This window comes from Martes martes (genome assembly GCF_963455335.1).
Source record: "Martes martes genome assembly, chromosome: 4".
Classification (NCBI taxonomy): Eukaryota; Metazoa; Chordata; class Mammalia; order Carnivora; family Mustelidae; genus Martes; species Martes martes.
Genome location: NC_137891.1, coordinates 83,407,560 through 83,429,692, shown reverse-complemented (window position 1 = coordinate 83,429,692; position 22,133 = coordinate 83,407,560). Strand labels below are relative to the sequence as shown.

The 22,133-nt window shown below is 37.7% G+C and overlaps 1 protein-coding gene across 2 annotated transcripts in view; it reads left to right on the top strand.

Moving 5' to 3' along the window:
* The window catches only part of SPIDR (scaffold protein involved in DNA repair), a 564,249-nt gene that overhangs the window by 491,568 nt on the left and 50,548 nt on the right, over nucleotides 1-22,133 (top strand). For both annotated transcript variants that reach the window (XM_080801921.1, XM_080801922.1), the window contains exon 11: nucleotides 11,341-11,481. In XM_080801921.1, coding sequence (XP_080658047.1) covers nucleotides 11,341-11,481 — 141 coding nt within the window. The remainder of the gene's footprint in view (nucleotides 1-11,340; nucleotides 11,482-22,133) is intronic.

Here is a 22,133-nt window from a genome sequence, read left to right as displayed (position 1 = left end):
CTAATTTGCAAAATAAAATTAAAGGTCATTATCACATGGAAAACTTCTAAACAAAATGTAGCAAATAGATCTTGGCTTTATCTCAGGAGTGAAAACTTGCCTAACTTAAAAAGCTGTATAGGTGCCTGGGTGACTCAGTCACTCAGCCTTCGGCTCAGGTCGTAATAGCAGAGTCCTGGGATCCAGCCCCGTGTCAGGCACCCTGCTCAGTGGGGTGTCTGCTTCTTCCTCTCCCTCTGTCCCTTCTCCGTGATTATGCTTTCTCTCTCTCTCTCTCTCAAATAAATAAAATCTTTTTTTTTAAAGATTTTTTTAATTTATTTATTTGACAGACAATCACAAGTAGGCAGAGAGGCAGGCAGAGAGAGGAGGAAGCAGGCTCCCCGCTGAGCAGAGAGCCTGATGTGGGGCTTGATCCCAGGACCCTGGGATCATGACCTGAGCGAAGGCAGAGGCTTTAACCCACTGAGCCACCCAGGCGCCCAATAAATAAAATCTTTTTTAAAATAACTTTAAAAACAGTAATTGTCATTTACAACTTTTGCTGAGATAAAAACAGTCATTTCAATTGATGTGGAAAATGCACATGCAATTGATGTGGAAAATGCAATGATAAGGTTCAGCATCCATTCATGATTAAAAAATTTTTTCAGCAGACTAAGAATGTTTAACTTGATGAAGGATATCAACCAAAAAATCTTATAGCAAACATCATTCTTAATTGCAAAACACTGAAGAAATTTTATTCAAAATCAGGCTAAGAATGCTCAGTGTCATTGATTTCTCTTCAGCATTGTGCTAAGGTCCTATAGTACAGCCAGAAAAGATAAATAATAAAAAATAATATGGGGTGCCTGGGTGACTCAGTGGTTAAAGCCTCTGCCTTCAGCTCAGGTCATGATCCCAGGGTCCTGGGATGGAGCCCCGCATGGCATCGGGCTCTCTGCTCAGCAGGGAGCCTGCTTCCTCCTCTCTCTCTGCCTGCCCCTTCTGCTTACTTGTGATCTCTGTCTGTCAAATAAATAAATAAAATCTTTAATAATAATAATAATAATAAGGATTGGGAAGGCTGAAACAAAGTTGTCATTATGCATAAACGAAATGGTTATGTAAAACTTTACAAAAATATTACAAATAATTTTAATAAGATTGATGGATTACAAAAGTTCAATATATAAAAGTCAACTGTTATTTCTACTCACCAGCTACAAGGCAACAAACAAACAAAAAACTATTTAAAATATCAAAATTGTAAATGAGCTAGACATAAATCTAACAAAAGATGTTCAGAACTATATGGAGAAAATATATTATAAAATTGGCCTAAAGACCCTGCAAAGGAAAGATAGATGTATTTGTGCCAGTCACTGTGCTGAGTCCTATATCATTGCTTGAATGCTCACAACAGCCCTCTCAGCTTCCTTTATTCCCATGTTAAGATATTTGAGTAAATTCAAGTTCATACAGTAAGTAACTTTTTTAGGATCCCAGAGTTACTAACATGACATGTCTTTCCTCCCTGAGAAGCCATTTGTGTTCCTTTGAATATGATGTTACTTATGGGGAACATCTCTGGCAATTCAGGAAAAACAAGTTGATCAGGGGGCCCTTTTCTGTTCAGACTTGTCACACTAGCACTGACTGTAGGAGGTAGTATTTGCTGAGCAGGAAGCAGCAACAAGAGGGTGGAATTCTTTGTGTGCTGCTTATGAGCTGACTCTGGTTTGGACTGTCTATTGAATGGCACAGTTCCAGTTCATTTGAACCAATGAGGACAGTGACTCCACCTCAGGCACGAGCTGTTGAGCTCCTGAGCTTCAGCTGTGTGAGCAAGACAATGTGGGAGAGTGTGTGTGGCCAGGCATGAACAGAAGAGGGAGAAAGAAAGTATTAATGTCTCTTCTCTAGGGCAATAGAATAAAAAAGAGCACCATTCCTTGGTTATTTAAGATAAAGGCAAATGCCATAACAGATTTAAAGAAAAGGTACTAGTTAATTCCTCATCTCTCCATTTTCAACACAGGCTATCAAAAATTCCCTCTAGTTTTATAAAGGAGATCCACGGAGATCTTTAGAGTCATCTTGACTTTTGCATATATTAACAAACAATAATGCTTACAAAAAACAGCACTGGATGCATCAGTATAGTCAATCAGGCGTTAATTGAGCTGGTACAAGACTACTCTTACAGGAAGCCTGAGTCTGTCTCCTTAGGAAATGAAGCCTTGATTCCCCAAGCTTCTGCCTCAGCCTCCCTAATTAGACATGGAGCAGAAAGGCAAGTCAGGTGATGGAGTAACTAGGGGGTAAATAGGCCTTTGAGGAAAAAACATTAAAGTACTTCCCTCCAAGAGGTTATGATATGAAATGGTCTGTGGACCAAAAAAGACATTATAAATTCAACAGAAAAATGTATACTTTCACCTTGCTGTCACATGGCATACTGCTTTAAATAGAACAATATTAGGAAAGAGTAATCTTTCATTCTTTCCCACTTGGGGTTCGGACTAAAGTTGTACAATATAGAACAGTTAATAAAATTGTTTTCAAGTGATTTAATTTAAGAGTATTTCCTTTTCATTATATTACATTAGCAGCCTTTAAAATGATAATTTAGCATAAATTCCTTACATTCTGACCTTAATATTCTAATATGATTCTTCTCAAACATTAAAAGTATCTTTTGGGTTACCTGGGTATCAAGTCAGTTAAGTGTCCAACTCTTGATTTCAGCTCAGTTCATGATCTTAGGGTTGTGAGATTGAGCCCTGCGTTGGACTTGGTGCTGGTATGGAGCCTGTGTAAGATTTTCTCTCTCCCTTTTCCTCTGTCCCTCCCCTCCTATCTCTCTATAAATAAATAAATAAATTTATCTTTTGAAAGTTACAGAGTCGATAAAGTTCTTCTAGATAAGTAGCCTCATTGTACACTATTTACAATTTATGTATGTTTTAAATAGTTTGACCTAGCACTGGGGAAAATCATTGCCCTCAATAAAGATTAGATTTAGATATTCTGGACTTCATGGTCATCATGCAGTTTGTCATGAGTTTATTCCTTGTTGCCTTCATGGTGCTTGCCTTGCAGACTGGAATGCTAGTTGCTCTGGGATGCTTTCTCCAATTCCACTCTGCAAAATTAATCAGTCTTCTACATTCATATAACTGATTACTGTAATGTGATATTGTAGCACAGAAATACCAAATCAACTGCTTTACCTTTAGACCGCATTCTGCTTCCTCCTTACTATCTTGGGTTGGTTTTTTAAACATTCTGTGCCTCGCTTTACTCACCTAACAGTAATGCCTAGTTTCCTCAGTTGAAGGGTTAAACAGATAATATGAGAATGCTATAATTAGCCATAATACATTATATTAGGGTTAGGTATTAATGTTGCTCAATGCTTTATTTCTCAATTATATTTTTATTTGAAACTTTCCCTCTTTACATATCCTACAAAGTATAAGCCCAAGTGAGCTTCAAATGAATGCATTAGTGAGTGAATACATGAATGACTATTTCTGTGAACGCTGTGCAATTAGATATTATGCGAGTTTGCTGTGTGTGTTCACAACAGAGCCCCATTCATTCTCTCAAACATAGAAGAAGTATTTATTGAGAGGCTCCTGTAGCTCAGATAGAGAACATGGGAGCAGTTTTAACCCTCATGTTTTTAGGGTGGAATTAGTAGTTTGTATGTGGTTCCTTCTAATGGAGAAGATTTCATGAAAAGATTTTAAGTTTTGTTTCATGAAACATCAGTAATGCACTTTTCCTTTTTTTAAATATCCAAATATATTCATAATTTCATAGTCTGAGAACTATCGCTAAAAGCAAGTGGTTTTCAGTATTTTTTGAAGATGCACAATAAAACGTGCTTAGATGATATCCGTTTTCCTTTCAAAGTTCATGTATAATGACAAGAGGAAATGCCTCTTTGCAAAGCATAATGTTTTTCTAATGGATTTTTAAGCATTTGATTCTTTCCCATTGTTTGCCATTTTTAGCACACTGAGTTGGAGCCAGAGGTACCAATAAGTTTTCCTATCTTTTCTCCAAAATTATCCAATGTTTATTGAGTGGAATCTTCTTCAAGTTATCTCCTATACCCTTTTATCTTTATTATTTAAAAAAAAAGTGTTTATTTTGGAGAGAAAGCAGGGAAGGAGCAGAAAGAGAGGGAGAGAGAGTCTCAAGCAGACTCCACACTAAGCGCAGAGCCCTACGTGGGTCTCAATCCCAGGACCCTGAGACGATGACCTGAGCCAAAAATGAAGAGTGGGAGTCCAACTGACTAAGTCACCCAGGCACCCCACCCTTTTTTCTTTAAACAACTTTTTGAAGGTCTTTTTACAAGCTTTTTTTTTATATTTCTATGCTTTTATGGTTTTTTTAAAATTAATTTACATGCAATACAGTTTACATACTACAATAAAATGCACCCATTTAAGCAGCAGGTTTTAACAAATATATTTACTACCTAATACCCACCACAGTGAAGACATAGATTATTTCCATAGCCCCCAAAAATTTCCTATGCCCTCTGCTGTCACTCTCTCCTGGCTCCTGTTGCAGGCAACTACAGATCTGATTGCTATTACTGTGGATTTACTTTGCCTTTTATATACTTTTCATTTTTTTTTCCCACTCAGCACTGTTTTCAAGATTCATCTGTATGTCAGAAGTTTGTTCCTTTTCACTGCTGAGTAGTATTCCACTGTAAGTGTATATCACAATTTACTTATCTATTCAGCTATTACTGAACATTTGTCTTGTTTCCAGTTTGGGGCTATTATTTTTTTTTAAGATTTTGTTTATTTATTTGATAAAGAAAGAGCACAAGCTGGGGGAGTGGCAGGCAGAGGTAGAGGGAGAAGCAGATTGCCTGCTGCAGGGAGCCCGATGAAGGACTCAATCCCAGGACCCTGGGATCATAACCTGAGCTGAAGGCAGAGGCTTAACCAAATGAGCCACCCATGTGCCCCGGGCTATTATTTAATAAAGCTACTATAGACATCTGTCTGTAAGTTTTTGTGTGGACATATGATTTTATTTCTTTTGGAAAAATCCTGGAGTAGAATGACTAGCCATATGATAAGTATATGTCTAACTTTATTAAAAATTGCCAAAGTTTTTTCTAAAGTGGCTATAACATACACATTTCCACCTAAAATATGATAGTTTCACTTCTTCCATATCCTGAACAAAACTTGATACCATCAGCCTTTTTTATTTCACCCTTTCCAGTATATGTGTAGTGGTATTTCATTGTGATTTTAACTTGCATTTCCCTTACGACTAATGGTGTTGTGCATCTTTTTATGTGTTTATTGGCCACATGTGCATCATCTTTGATGAAATGTTTATTCATATCTTTCATCCATTTTGTTTTACAATGAAATGAGATTCACAAAATATAAAACTTATGGTCTTATGTAATCACTACTTCCTTCTAGTTCCAAAATATTTTCGTCCAAAAGGAAATCCCATACATGGAAACAGTTGCTCCTTATTTCTGCCCCACCTACCCCCTAGCAACCATCATTCTGTGTTCTGTCCCTATGGATTTAACTAGTCAAGAAATTCATAGAAATGGAATTTGTGATGTTTTATATCTTTACTCCATATTTTTTTTGATAGGATCATTTGTCTTTTTATTCTTATATAGGATATCATTATTTTTATTATTATCAATTATAAGTTCTGTAGTTCTTTATGTAATCTAAATACAAGTCCTAGTAAATATGTTCTCCTAGTTTGTGGTTTGCCTATTCATTTTCTTAATGGCATCTTTTGAAGAGCAAAAGTTTTAATTTTTATAATTTCAAAATAATTAATTTTTTACTTACCCCACGGTTGCAACAATTTTTCTCCTGTGTTTTCTTCTCAAGTTTTAGTTTTCTGTTTGTGTCTATGATCTATTTCAAGTTAAATTTTGTGTATAATTTGAGATAACAATTAAGGATTTTTTTTCTTTTTTGCATGTCCAGTTTTCCTACTACCTCTGGTAACAGATGAAAAGGTCAAAAAAAAGAAAAAAGAAAAAAACAGGGGCACCTGGGTAGCCCAATTGGTTAAGTGACCAACTCTTGATTTTGGCTTAGGTCCTGGTCTCACAATGGTGATACTGAGCCCGGTCTCAGGCTCCACACCCAGCTTAAGATTCTCTTTTCTCTAGTAAAAAAGAAAAAGAGAAAGAGAAAAGGAAGGAAGGAAGGAAAAGGAAAGGGAGGGAGAGAGGAAGGAAGGAAAGAAAGAAAGAGGGGAGGGTGAGAGGGAGGGAGGGAGGGAGGAGAGGGGAGGAGAGATGATTAGTTGCAAGTCTGTCTAGGAATTGATCATGTCTTATTCACCTACTCCACACTGTTGAGTGGTCATTCATCCCTTACCCTGACATATAGTGGAATGCCAAGAAACATAGTCTTTTCTGAGCAATTTCCTTATCAAGAGATGTAAAGGTATGAACATCTGAGATTCCTCAGCCATAAAGTGGCCCAGCCTATATACCCATATGTTGTTCATGGTTGATAGGTTCCTCCTCCTACCCATTGGGAGAGTCCAGGAAGCTTGTTAGAGCTCTGTTCTTAAATGGGAACAGATAGCAGGGGCCTGAAGAAAACTTCTTAAATGAAGTTACAGATACGGCAACCATAAAACAAAATTGGACACTAAGGGGAAAGAAAACATCTTTCAGAGCTTAAAAGAGAACTCTTAGAAGTTTAACATATGAAAAGTAGATAATATGAAAAACCTAATTAGAAGCATTGGAAGACAAAGCTGAGGGAACTGACAGAAATAGTGGGAAATAGGAGAGAAAAGTTAGTAAACTTAAAGAACTGGTCCAGTATGTCCAATAACCAGAATGAAAGAAGAGAAAAAATGAAGGAGAGGAAGTATCAATGAAATGACAGAGTAGACATGATTCCACTGTGAAAGGACCCACCAAGGATGTTACTCACCCAGTGCATAGAAACAGATCTGTACCAAGGAATATCACCGTGCAATGTCAGTGCCCTGGGAACTAGAACAAAGCTCAGCTCCTGGAGAGAAAGGAGGAAGACAAAAAGCAGTATTGGATTTGGAATAGAAAAATTATTTCCAATCTAGAAATCTATACCCAGCCAAACTGCCCATAAACTTTGAGGATAGATTATTGACAATTTCATGAATGGGTTCAAAGATTTTAGCTCCTAATTCTCCCTGTTTAGGGAGCTAGAAGATGTGAGCTACTAACTTGAAGTCAATTAAGAAAGGAATATATAGGATAGGAAAAATAGGAGATCCAACATACTAAAGCAGCAAAGTAAATCCCTCAAATTTTCTGACAAGATATCCTGGGATGACTGCTGTGCTAACCAGTCCAGACTGGAGTGAAGCAAAGGCTCCAGGAGAGCCTCTTCAAGGCACAGTGCATGTGAGGTTCAGCACCCTGAAGGAATATTTTGGTAATTGGCTGAGGTGTAGAATTTATGATAAGTACCTAAAAAACGAATTTAAAGATCTATATAAAAAAGGAAAAGTGATCATGTTTTATTATATTTAAGACTACAAGTTTCCTAAGGCATCATTGTAATCCATAAATTTTGGCATGTGGTATTTTTATCAACTAGTTCAAAATACTGTCTCTTTTCCTCTATGATTTCATATTTGACCCATGAGTTGAAAAGGATGTTGTAAAATTTTTAAATGGAGGATTTTCCAAAGTATACATTTTTTGTTAGGTTTCTCATTTAATTATGTTGTAGATATACAATGTGTCCCATACAATACTGATTCTTTGAAATTCATTCAGTCCTGCCCTATGGCCCAGTGTCTGGTCAGATTTTATAAATGTCCTATGTGTACTTGAGAATGCACTTTCTCTAATTGTGGGCAGTTTTTCTAATTGCCTAGCCAACAAATCAAACTTATTAGGTATGTGCAAGTTTTTCAAACCTTTACTAATTTTTTCCTTAGATTGACTTAACACTTGGCAGGGATGGGTTGAAATCTCCCACGATAATGTTGGATTTGTTCTCTTCTCTGTGTAGTTTTGTCAGTTTATACTTCATGTATTTCAAGGCTGAGAGCATACAGTTTTAGAATTATATATCTTTCTGATAAATTAAGCTTTTTAAAAGTCAGTATTAGTGACCCCTTTACCCTTAATAATCCTTTCAATCCTAGAATCTATTTAGTGTGTCTCAAAACCACTTCTCAGCTTTCTTTTGATTAATATTTGCCTAAAACATTTTTTTTGCGCTTTGAACCTTTCTTTGTTTTAGAAAGTTTCCTGTCAACATCATTTTTTTCTTTTTCTTCCTTCAAACTGAACATGACAAACTCTGCCTATTAATTGTCAAGTTTAAATCATTTTTATTCCATTTCAAATGTACATAGATTTTTGTCTACCATCAAATTTATTACCTTGCATCTCTCTGCCCCTTTTTTGTGCTTTTTCTTTGCATTTTCTTGGAGTTTTTTGTTTTTGCCCATATTTCTCATTCCATTTTTTTTCTCCATCTAGTTATTTGGAAGTTATACACCCTATTTCTATTATTTTGGTGGTTATCCTTGAAATTTTACCAGATGTAAATACTCAGTGAAGTCTAGTGCTAATATCTTCATCCAACTCTAAGTGATATGAGCACTTGGGACCATTTGAACTTCATCACCCCCATTGACCTACTTGCTCTCCATTTCCAGTTTTTCAGCTCCCCCTTCATTAATTGATGTTATTGGTGGTGGTGTTATTTTATCCTACTATGTCTGTTTTGATTTGTTTATATTGATGTTCAGTAGTCCTTTTATCTTATACCTTTTTCCCAGTATATTTTCCTTCTTCCTAAAATGCATAATTTAGAAATTATTTCTGTAATTATCTTAATAAGTAGTAAATATTTCAGGCTCTGTAGGTGGAAAATGTGTATCATGTTTCTCTATCTAAAAATGCCTATATTTTACCATCATTCATGATGTATTGTTTTGCTGGTACATAGTTTTGAAATGGCTTCCAGAATTCTGAAAATATTTCTCTATTGTCTGGCTTCATTTATTTCTTTTGAGGAGGCTGATGTAAATCAAATTTTTATTCTGCAGATGGTCTTTTCACCATTCTTGCTTTTAGAATCTTCTCATTGTGTTTGACGTTCTCTAGTTTTATTACAATATGTGTCTTAGGAAGGCTTTCCTTTTAGTCATCCTGCTTGGTACTTGTTTCTATTCCTGTATATTTGGATTCATTTCTTTCATCAGTTGGGGAGAAAATTTGCAGTTCCTAAATGTAAGAATTGTTGCTTTTTGTTCTTCTGAAATTCCTATTACACAAATGTTACACTTTCTCATTCTATCCTCTGTACTTCCCTTTTCTCTCATGTTTTTTATCTCAGCTCGCAACATGCATTCTAGGTAATTTATTCAAATTTATAACCCAGTTCACATATACACACTCTTCAGGTGCATGTAACCATTTGTTTACACCTATTTAATAACTTCTTTGTTTCAAAAAATGTAGCGTTTCCTTTTTGAAAGTTCTATTTCATTCTTCAAATCTCCCAAGTCACATTGTATATCTTTTTGTTTTGTATTTATATCTTTGTGATTTTATCTTTTTAAAATAATTATTCCATATTTCATATCTTTTAATTCTAATATGTCAAATCCTAGGGAGGTCTATTATTTTGTTTTGTTTTTTACTCTTCCCACATAGTAAATTGTTTTCTTATACTAGTGATTTTTTTTTTGAGGATTTTATTTAATTGTTAGAGAGAGAGAGAGAGAACATGACCAGTGAGGAGAGACAGTGGGAGAGGGACAAGCAGACTTCCTGCGAGTAGGGAGCCCAATGTGGGGCTTGATCCCAGGACCTTGGTATCATGACCTGAGCTGAAGACATACACTTAACCAACTAAGCCACCCAGGGTCCCCTGTACTAGAGATTTTTATTTAGGCACATGTTTATTTGATTTTACTCCATGACAACTAATGATAAAATTAAAGGTGATTTCCTTCAGACAAGGTTTACCTTTGCCTCTGTTGTAAATCAGGGAGGGCCCTATGAACCTGGGAGAATTAATTAGGAAGTCCAGTTCTAAGCATTATTTAAAGTTCATTGTTTCATGGACGCCTAGGTGGCTCAGTCAGTTAAGCATCTGCCTTCTGCTCAGGTCATGATCTCTCAGGGTCCTGGAACAGAGTACCACATCAGGCTCTTCGCTCAGCAGGGAGTCTGCTTCTCCCTCTGCCTACCGCTCCCCCTGCTGTGCATGCACTCTGTGACAAATAAGTAAATAAAATCTTCAAAAAATAAAAAAAGAAAGAAAAGAAAGTTCATTGCTTCTGATCTGGCATTCCTTTGTTCATCATTTGTCATTTGTCATTTCTTCTTTCCCAGCATGTACTTTACTATACACCCTTATCTTTTTTTTTTTTTAAGATTTTTATTTATTTATTTGACAGGCAGAGATCACAAGTAGGCAGAGAGGCAGGCAAACAAAGAGACAGGGGCAAGCAGGCTCCCCGCAAAGCAGAGAGCCCGATGTGGAGCTCGATCCCAGGACTCTGAGATCATGACCCCAGCCGAAGGCAGAGGCTTTAACCCACTGAGCCACCCAGGCGCCCCTACACCCTTATCTTTAAAATAGTTTTGTTCCTCACAGTCTATTTGGTGGTGTTATTAACTACAGGCTTCAGTAAATATTTTCTGAGAATGTGTCATTTCATAATAAATAAGACTTCATTTACCTGAATTATGAAGTGAGAGGATTGGAAATTCAGTCTTAAATAGGTTTTTATATGTACTACCCTTTGAACTTAAAGGTTGGGGGGAATGCTATCATGTCACTGGATATCTATCATGTCTGTGTTGCTGCCAGCAGGGAAGCTGGTTTTTATCCTGTGGGATATGCATGTTTGTAAATATGTACCTTCTCAGAGAAAGCCCCTTATTATTGTTCTCATAATGTTACACTGAAGCTTTTTTCAATATTGAGCATCAATACAAAATAGAAATGTTTCCTGTTATAACAGGATAAAAATGGGGAGAGAGGATAATTTTTTGGGCAGTGGTAATATATTTTATTTGAAAGGATGATCTTCTTTGTGTGCTTTTAAACCACATTTGGCTTAGGCTTTCGTTTTATGCTAAAAGAGACTTCTGTTTCCTTCTGTATCTTGTGGATAGTGATCCAAACACCTGTAAGTACAAATCTAGAAGTGCATATTTGAGTTCAACTTTCTTTACTCTGATTTACCCATTCAGGAAGATGATTACAATGGATTTCTAGTGAGGGAAAAGGAAATCCTGCCCTCTGTAGTGACTTAAAAACTGTCTTCTAAAAATATGTTAATACTTTTTTGTAGAGTCTGCCTTCTTGTGCAAGATGCCTATGGAATGTTCAGTGAAGTGCACTCTGAGGTCACCATCTTGAAGGACCAACAGTTGGAAGGAAAGTCCTGCAGCCTGATGGGAATGAAGGTTCTACAGAAGGCCACCAGAGGAAGGTGAGACCACTCTGTAATAGCATCTAGTTTGCTGCAGTGGCTGGTTCTTTTATTAGTGTTTTATCTCTCTCTCTCTCTCTCTCTCTTTTTTTTTTAAGATTTACTTTTTTAGGGGCACCTGGGTGGCTCAGTGGGTTAAAGCCTCTGCCTTCAGCTTGGGTCATGATCCCAGGGTCTTGGGATCGAGCCCCACATCAGGCTCTCTGCTCAGTAGGGAAGCCTGCTTCCTCTTCTCTCTCTCTGCCTGCCTCTCCGCCTACTTGAGATCTCTGTCTGCCAAATAAATAAATAAAATCTTAAAAAAAAAAAAAAGATTTACTTTTTATTTGAGAGAGGGAAAAAGAGCATAAGTGGGGGGAGGTGGGGCAAAGAGAGAGAATCTCCAGCAGATTCCCTGCTGAGCATGGAGCCAGAGGTGGGGCTCGATCTCACAACCCTGACATCACGACCTCAGATGCTTAATCTACTGAGCCACCCAAGCTCCCCTTATCTCTTATTTTAAAGACAATAAACTAGGATCCTAGAGTTTACCTGTAAAACTAGGCCAGAGCTAAGTCAAGCCCATAAAGTACTTCTAGGGAAAAAATTATAATTGATAACAAAACAAGATTCCTAAGTTTATTAAAAAATTAGGTAGTGATTCTGAATTTTATTAAAAATTAAGATGATAAAAAATGTTATGTATGTGTGTTTTAATTCTAAGATTTTTTTTTCTGTGTTTTCCAGTTAAAAAATAAGATAGCTTTGCATGAGTCAGTTTATGTAAATGACAATATAACCTAGTGTAAAGACATTTTATAAGCTTTCAACAAAATTCTTAAGTTGTCACATCTTTTTGCTTTCCATAGTAGGAAAGTTTTGTTCTCTGTCAAGTTCCATGGCACTCCACCTTAAAATGAGGTTTTGGATAGGCAAGATAGAATTGTGTGTAGATCTCGTTCAAACTATGGCTATTACATCTCCAATAATCACCCTAAATCTATAAATTAGGGAAAGAAGAAACATTTTTATTTATTTTTTTTAAGTTTTTTTAAAATTTATTTATTTGAGAGAGAATGAGTGAGAGAGAGCATGAGAGAGGAGAAGGTCACAGGGAGAAGCAGACTCCCCAAGGAGCTGGGAGCCCGATGCAGGACTCGATCCTGGAAGTCCGGGATCATGACCTGAGCTGAAGGCAGTCGCTCAACCAACTGAGCCACCCAGGCGCCCAGAAGAAACATTTTTAATCAAACTATCCAGTAATATAGAGAATTAGTGTAAACAGTATATTTGAGATTTTCTCTATCTTACTGTAATCTCTCCTTCCTTGAATAGTGTGTTATTTTAACTCTCTTGGTGTTAATTTTTTACTTGATTATAGTAACATCTGCACTTATACCAGTATCTGAGAGAGAAAAAAACCCATTATGAATATCTGATGTTCTGATTTTAAAGCAGTTATTGATAGCAACCTCCAGTGGTTTGCATAATGAACATTTCCAGGCATGGTCATTCTAAATTGTGAGCATTTAGAGCATTGTCCTGACTGACCTATGTAGGCAGTCAGCATTTCCAGAGACCACAACTCCATGTCTCATCCGGCTTTCATATGGTCCTATGCAGGTGGGTGATGGCTCTGCCCAAGAGCTTATTTTCCTGAAAAACATGTATTTCATAGAAAGATCCCCTATAAGCCCTGGGTAGGTAGATATAAGGACATTTTATTGATCCATGAAGATGTGTCTTATAACAAATGCTTCCTTTTGTTTATAAAAGGGTGGCTGTATTACAATGCAATTAATTGCCTTATATAGTGGGGGTGGAGAGAGATTTCCCCAGATATTTAGAAAGCATATCTGCATGTGTGAAAAGCTTAAGTTTCACATGAAACTTATCTTTATTAAGGTTGAACCTCATTTTAGTCCTATGTTTTAGAATTACAAGCATCTGGGTGCGCCTGGGTGGCTCTGTTGGTTAAGCATCTGCTCTCGGCTCAGAGCCCCTCATTAGGCTCCCTGTTCAGCGGGGAGCTGCTTCTCCCTCTCCCTCTGCCACTCCCCCTGCTTGTGATCTCACTCCCTCTCTTTCTCTGTCAAATAAATAAATAAAATCTTTAAAAAAAATTAAAAATAAAAATAAATTAAAAAAAAAAAGAATTACAAGCATCTGAAAAGACTATGTAGTTAACAGCAAATGGTTTCACTGCCCCCAACATCTTGACCTGATAGCATTAATTCTGTCAGGGCCATTGGGGAAGTAATCTTCCTTGACATGAATTCTACACATAAGCCTCCCACCTGAGCACAACAGAATGTTAAGTGGGCTCTCCATCACAGGAAATCCTTCCTAAGGGGCAGCAGAACTTCTCTAGCTGCCAGCTTTCCTGGTGTGCTCTGGGCTAGACAGCAGCTGCTCTGGGAGGCTTACTTCTTGCTAGAGACTGTAGCACATAACTTCTAGTGGCAGTTCTACCGGTAAATGACAGAGCCACTGCAATCCCAAGTCTTTGGCTCAGTAGTTGATGTTCTTTTACCATTATGCTTATGTGTTCCTAAGATTTAATCTATTTTTTTGTGGGTTACAAGGGGAGCCCTACTACTGTCCACAACATCCCCACAGGAAATGTTTTTTCCACAGGAAATGTACTGAGTATTGCAAATAATTCATTTACAAACAAACTTTCTGGAATCCATACCATTTTTAGGGTTGTGACTAAATATTTGATTTTTTTTTAGGTTGGGATTAATTTCTTTACTTATATATTTAATTTTATTTTGGCACACAGCTATCCAAATAAATGTTTAGATTGTCTTTTTGTTCCTTTGGAAACTATATTTCTTCAAAACAAATTATTAAATCACTTAGGAATGCTGGATGTTATTATAATTGCCTATTGGTGATATCATCCATTGTCAGTCATCCATCCATGGCCCAGTAAAAACAAATTGTCTCTTATTTTCCCCCAAATTATTGTGTTTCATGGCAACTCCCATAAACTCTAACAAAATATACTTCTCATAAACCTTAACAAAATATGTTTACTTCCGAAAATTCAAGCTAAAATGATTAATTATAACTATATACTTCTAATATCTAATACAGAAAATAACTTTTTTGCCAGTTGGAAAATAGTTGTGTTTGGGCTAAGTCATGAAGTCTTTTAGATCTTGGCTACCAGATTTCATCTGATCCACGCTTCTCGTGATGGAAAATTACTACTCCCTACAAGGGCTATGAAGTGGACTGATGACCTCAGAGCTATTGAGTCAGGCATGCTGTTGGACTGGCGTATGGGCTGCTCTGTCCACCTGCCTCATTTGGGAAGCCTTGCAGAAAAACAACAAGCATATCTTTTCTATTTCTCTGATATATTTTTGGAGTTGGATGTCCAGACTGACTGCTTAAAGCAAAAAGACTCAGAAAAATAGCCTGGATTTAAAGAAAAAAAGACCGTTTTCAAAAAAAAAAAAAAAACACTGCTGAGGCATGCTCACTAAACAGAATGTGGAGCTCTGCCCGTGCTTTCTTCTTCTCTAGAGCACTCCCTGCTATTATTTGTCCAGTGACTCTCTCTTCCTAAGACATGTCCCCTGACCTTTGTCTTCCCATGTGGCCTGTGCAGCAGTTTAGTGGGTCAAATGAGTGGAAAAGTCACATGACTTTGATGTCATAATTCTGTGTATGCACTTTATCTTTCTTTATCTTTTTATTGTTGATTATTTTATATTTTTATTTTTATATGATAGGGCAATACTGAGGGAGAAAAGGATTCCTAAAATATGCGTTAACCCTATAGAAATGGAAAATATAGCTAGCCAGATTTTTTGTGGGGGAGGAGAAATTCTTTCAGTTCAAAATCCTACTTGTATTTATGTCCCAACTTGTTAAAACCCACTGATCTCTGTGTCTAAAATGACTAATTTGTAGGTACTATTTGATTTAGACCTGTTGACTTGCCCTTTAAGAAAAGGTTTTATTGAAGAGTATTTAGTCAGTACTCACTATGTATAGGAGGCTCTACCTGAGTACCCAGAATGACAAGGAAGAAGTTGACATGAATGTTTTAAGTGACTAGATCCTAACTGGCTGATCTCAGATTTCATAAAAGAAGTTAGTGAGAACAAATGCTATAAACATCCTGACCTGTCAGAAGGAAAAGCTCTCTTCAGATTGGTAAGATGTTATCTGTGAAGACATACATCTAGGATCAGGAGAGATGTATGCAGAAGAGGAAATGAGAGGGTTTATTGAAAAGATAATTCACTTATTTATTCTATAATGATTTAGTGCTTCTATAATGCATTCTATAATAATGATTTAGTGCTTCTATAGTGCATTCTGTAAGGATTTAGTGCTTCTTGGTGCTATACCCCTGACTAATGGCTGTGGCACTGAGCTCTGTGTTAGATTTTTGGGATTTATCCTAAACCAGAATATACTGGGGTATAAAGTCAAAAAGATAAAGACTAACTATTCTTAGGGATTCCACATCAGTCTAAGAGAAAATTAGGGCCACTGTGAGATTTTGAGAGAAGAAAAGAAGGGATAATAAAAACAAAAATGGAGTTAAGATTATCCTGCTGTTGTACCTATAATGGATTTAATATAGAGGGAGAGGTTGGGGCAGGGCTACAGATTTGGAAACTTCTGTAGCAATTGAGAGGAGAACAAAGAACCAGTTAGGAACTAATCTTAATTTCTGCTACCTACAGACAGCTCCACCAGGAGTATAAAAATAAACTTCCCTCCAAGAGATCATGGACCAGCAGGAAAGCCAGGGGTGACCCAAGCAGGCACTGACTGGCAAGTGCCTAATACAGAAGACTGTGGGCTGATAAGTAGCCACCTTGCGGGGGTGGGGTGGTTGGAGAGCAGGTCAAGTTTTAGGAACCCTGAAGAGAATAGGAAAAGCCTGGGGCTAAGGACTAGAATGAGGAAGGGAGGGAAGACTGTCTCCATTATCTCCTTTGGGAGCCAGACTAAAGATAAGGAGAGCAGCTGCTGTCTGGTCAGCTTTCCAGATAGAGTGAGGGGTGGGCACTTTGTGTGTGGGGGGGGGGTGCATTTCAGAGAATGATCCAATTAATAGTTATTGTTTAACTATCAACTTTTGTTTTAAAGGTAACAGATTAAGTACTGATAATTTTTATACTGGAAGCCAAGTTTAGTCATTCTGTTCAAACACTAACCTCGTAGTCAGGATTCCAAAAGTCCTTTACAAGCCCGGATGCTAGTCCCCAGCCTGCTGCACTTGTGCCCTTCAGTTCTACCACTCAGGGACATGCCCTAGGCCTAGAAAACTTTGCTTTTTCACCTGGGCCTTATTTGAGCCTAACCTTTCTCTCACAGGCCAGTCTTAAGATGCTCCTCCAATAAGAATCCTGACACCTATACCCAGTACTGCTTCCTTTATCTCCCTGTAGCAGTTCCTGCTAGGTCACCCCCTCCCCTCCTCCTCCTGGGCAGCCAGTGGTCATAGTGCTACTCACTTCAATGCCCATGCCCAGGACTCTTGGGATTCCTGCTGACCTGTATCGAAAGGTATACTTTAATGTAAATAAGAATGCCATCATAGACATAAGTTTGAATGGGTCCATTTTTTTAGTAATAAGGTACAAACATCAAGGCTTTCATGGGGAATCTTGGAATGGCTTTCCCAAGCTGGCCTGCACCATGTGCCTGACTCTGAGTCACACCAAGACATCAGACCTTGTCTTGGTCATCGTCACATTCCTTCGCAAGGTGTAGACAATCAGTAAAAGTTGACATTGATTAGAATGCCTGGTGGCCAGTATTTCAGACTGGTCTGCCCATTGTTATGCTCTGTGAGGGTAGGTGCTGTTTCTTATTCACCATTTTATTTCCTAGGACCTGACACACTCATAATAAATATTTTTGAAATGGACATTAGTTGTTTCCTTGGGTTTATCTTAGAATTTTCTTCCACAGGATTTGAATGTATATTTTTGTATATAATAAGTGGTAATGATTAGAGCTCAGTTTTATCAGGAAGAATGGAAACCGTTTGGTCCCAAGCCTTGTATCCAGTGCAGATGAAGGCCACAGTGTCTTTGAGCCTCTGGACATAGACCTTTGGTTTCCTCACAGCATTTAAGGAGACATGCATGGGGTTGTGCTGTGAAAACACTTTTATCAAGGACGGGGAGAGTGTGAATGTCCATTACTTAATATTTCACAGAAAAAAGTTTTCCATGCATTGGGAGAAGACTCTGTTCTCACCCCCATCTTAGAGGTGAGAATGATTGGCCCAGGGTCACACAGTGGGCTATAGTCAAGCTCCAGTGTGATATGATACTATGGAGTTCAGTCTCCTGTGTAGACCTTTGCCTTTGCTTCAGCTGGGTGTGACCCAGAGTGCACAGAAGTGCAATTGAAGGGAATCATTAGAAATTATTCAATGCAAGTTGACTGGGTTGGGTTAGGGTTATTATTGAGGAACCATTTCAGATGCTCCTTTAACAGGAAATATGTGGTAGTGAGAGCTCTCCTTGGGTAAGAAACTTACGTAGTAATGTCCTTCCTTTGACTTTCCTTCTTCAAAAAGGCCACCCTTTTAAAGAGCTACTTAGTTCCCTTGGGGTTTGAGGTCCAGAAACTCTTATTAATTGCTGTGGTTGGAAACCCTCCTTTTAAGGGATGTTCTTAATAATAATTTCATGATTTTGAAAAATAAAATTGTTCCTGGCATTCACTTAAGTTTCTGGACGGCGAATAAAATGTCACTGAAAGAGAATGTACTAAGTCTTAAAACCAATAATGCTCAAAGAAGCAAAAGGAAGCTCCCCCTAGACAAGCATCATGCTATTAATTTAAGTCCTTAATCAGTTTAGAAGTACGTTTTGTGTTTTCCCTATAGATTGTATTGTTTTCTCTCTGCCATTGTTTCTTGACATGAGTATTTTAATTCAAAATTAAATCTTTCTGTTGTCCTTTAAAGTGGGATTATTTTTGGTCTCTATTTAACAATTGTACGGGGAAGCATAAACAAGAATAAAACAGTAAATAGAAGTAAGTAAGCAAATCTTTTCAAGATTGTAACCCCCCCTTCTTCTTCAACCTTTCTTAGTTAATATTGTGTATGTGTTGTTGTTGATTCTGATATATTTCTTTCCTGACGTTATAGAGAATTTCTTATGCATCTGTGCTGCCCGCACCCCCTTATTTTGTTACTGTGGTGTTCTCTCATTTGAGCGCACCCAAATGGACATTCTGCAGAGTGGAAAGAGCCTTAACTTGAAATCAGGAGACCTAGACTGTACTCCTGGCTGTGCTACCAATACCAGTAACTCTGGCCTCTTATGCATCTGGAAATGAAATGACTAGACCAAATAACCTTCAGGCCTCTTTAGATTTGAGGTTATTACTTTCCCTTTCAGGGAGGCTTTTATTTTTAACTTTGTAGACAAAGATACTTTTTCCCTTTGAACAACTTTAAAGAATAATTCTTGAAAATAATTATTTAGGGGCGCCTGGCTGGATCAGTGGGTTAAAGCCTCTGCCTTCAGCTCTGGTCTTGATCCCAGGGTCGTGGGATCGAGCCCCGCATCGGGTTCTCTGCTCAGCAGGGAGCCTGCTTCCCTTCCTCTCTCTCTGCCTGCCTCTCTGCCTACTTGTGATCTCTGTCTGTCAAATAAATAAAATCTTAAAAAAAAAAAAAAGAAAAGAATTATTTAAAGAATAATTCTTTAAAAATGAAAATGTTTCAGAATCACTAAATGAATCATTTGTTTAATGATTGAGAATCACTTAATCAGAATTAATAAATAATCCCTGTAGCAAACAACTACGATATTGGACCAGATCCCCTTTAAAGCCCTTATGTCATTTCTTTTGTACCCACCCCCATCCCCAGCTTCTTTGTACTTTTGCATCTGTGGGCCCACATCTGTCTGTCTTCAAAAGACTGGCCTCAGCCATAGATACTGTTTTGTCTGCTTGTGAAAACTGTTGGGTGGGTGGGCTCCGGGAGTGCAGGAGGAACAATAGAAATGACCGCCTGGTCTGCCATCTTCCAGCCCCCTTCCCCCCCTTCCTCAACCCTTGACTCTCCCGCCAAAAGGATATATGCCCAGGTCATGTCTCCATAGGTAACCCAATACCTATGCAGGAAACAGAAGTATCAGGACCCCCCCCCCCCATACCTTCCTATCACCAAATACCCTACCATATATGGATGTGAGCCCATGACCTGCCTTGGCCCAATAAAAGACCCTCGTCGACTCCCTCCCAGTGAGACTTTCCCCACTCCCCTTTTCTGAGTCGAGTCCCCAGAGAGTGCCCACCTCCTCCCGGCGTGACTTTCCTGGCTCCCCTTCTCCTGAGCCCTGAAACTTCACCGGAGAGTGCCTTTAATAAATCTTGCCTTATGCCTACCTCGCCTGGTGTCATGTTTATCTCGCCTATAAAACCTTACAAAAACAGCTGGAAGTATCTGAGAATTTGAGTCCCCCTTAGTTTAGTTTAGGTGGCCCTTAGCCAATGAGTGACTTATGAAAGCCCAATCCTTGTTCAGGTTTGGACAAAATCTAATCTACAGTTTGTTCTCCAAAGCTCTCCTGTAAAATCCGATTGAGGCTAGAACTTTGCCAGAAAAAAAACAAACGAATTGGATACCAGCCCCAAAACACTACTTCTGTGCAAACACAGAAGTATAATCACAAGCCTCTGTAGTATTCCATTGTATGTATATACATAAACCACATCTTCCTTATCTATTCATCTATCAGTGGACATCTGGGTTGCTTAGATATCTTGGCTATTGTAAATAATGCTGCAGTAAACATAGGGATGCATATTTTTTTTAATTACTGTTCATAATTTCTTTAAGTAAATACCCAGTAGTGGAATTATTTACATTTTTAATTTTGTGAGGAATCTCCATATTGTTTTCCACAGTGGCTACACTAATTTACATTCCCACCAGCAGTGCACAAGGGTTCCTTTATCTCCACATCCTTACCAACACATGTTATTTCTTATCTTCTTCATTTTAGCCATGCTGACAGATAAAAGGTGATTTCTCATTGTAGTTTTGATTTGCATTTCCATGATGACTTATGACATTGAGCATCTTTTCACATGTCTGTTAGCCATCTGGATATGTTTTTTGGAAAAATGTCTATTTAGGTCTTCTGTCCATTTTTTAATTGGACTGTTTTTTTTTTGGTATTGAGTTGTATAAGTTCTTTATATATTTTGGATATTAGCCCCTTATTGGATATGTCATTTGCAAATGTCTTCTCCCATTCAATAGGTAGTTTCTTTCACTGTGCCAACACTTTCTATTCTGAGGTAGTCCTAATAGTTTTTTTGTTTTTGTTTCCCTTGCCTCAGGAGACATCTAGAAAAATGTTGCTCTGGCCATTGTCAAAGAAATTACTGCCTGTTTTTCATCTAGGCTTTTTATAGCTTCAGGTCTCATGTTTAGGTCTTCAATCCATTTTGAGTTTATTTTTGTGTATGGTATAAGAAAGTGATCCAGTTTCATTCCTTTGCATGTAGCTCTCCAGTTTTCCAGCACCATCCATCGAAGAGACTGTCTTTTCCCCATGGTATATTCTTGCCTTCTTTGTCACCGATTAACTGACCATATAAGCAGGGCTTATTTCCAGGCTCTCTTATTAATCCACATATTTATTTTTGTGCCAGTACCATACTATTTTGACTACTATAGCTTTGTAGTGTATCTTAAAATCTATTATGCTAAGTGAAATAAATCAGAGAAAGACAAATACCATATGATTTCACTTATATGTGGAATCTAAAAAACAAAACAAATGAATAAACAGGAGAATCAATCCTATAAAATACAAAGAACTGATGGTTGCGAGAGGGAAAGGGGATGGGGAGATAAGTAAAATCAGTGAAGGGGAGTGGAGGTACAGGCTTCCAGTTATGGAATGAATATGTCACGGGGATGGAAGGTACGGCATAGGGAATATAGTCAGTGACATTGCAATAGCTTTATATGATGATAGATGGTGGCTACATATGGGCTCAGTATAGCCCATAATGTATAGAGAAATTGAATCACTGTGTTGTACACCTGAAACTAATGTAACATTGTGTCAACTATACCCTAATTTTTTAAAAAATTATGAATAATCCCAGTCTGAAAAATAAAAGAAATATAATCAGAAGTAAAGGAAGGCATGTATTCCAGAGAGTAAATAAAGTGACAAACAAAAAAGGTTTTTAGTAAGTCAAAAATAAACTGAGTTGAAAGAGTGAAATTCTGACACATGCTACAATATGAATGAACCTTGAAAACATTATGCTAGGAGAGAGAACCCAGACACTAAAGGTCACATATTATATGATTCCATTTATATGAAATGCCTGTCTTCCTTGAAGACAGAAAGCAGACTGGTGGCTGCCAGGAATTGGGTGTAGGAAAGAATGGGAGCAACTGCTCATGGGTATAGGGCCTGCTTTGGGGGATGATTAAAATGTTTTGGAACTAGATAGAGGTGATTGTTACACCACATTGTGAATGTACTAAATGCTCCCTGAATCGTGTACTTTAAAATGATTAATTTTATGCTGTATGAATTTTACCTCAGTTTTTAAAAAGGAAAAAAGAAGAATTGCCTAAAATGTGCTTACATAGAATTGTGAAAACGGCTACAAATGTTTCATAAATCCAGGTGGAG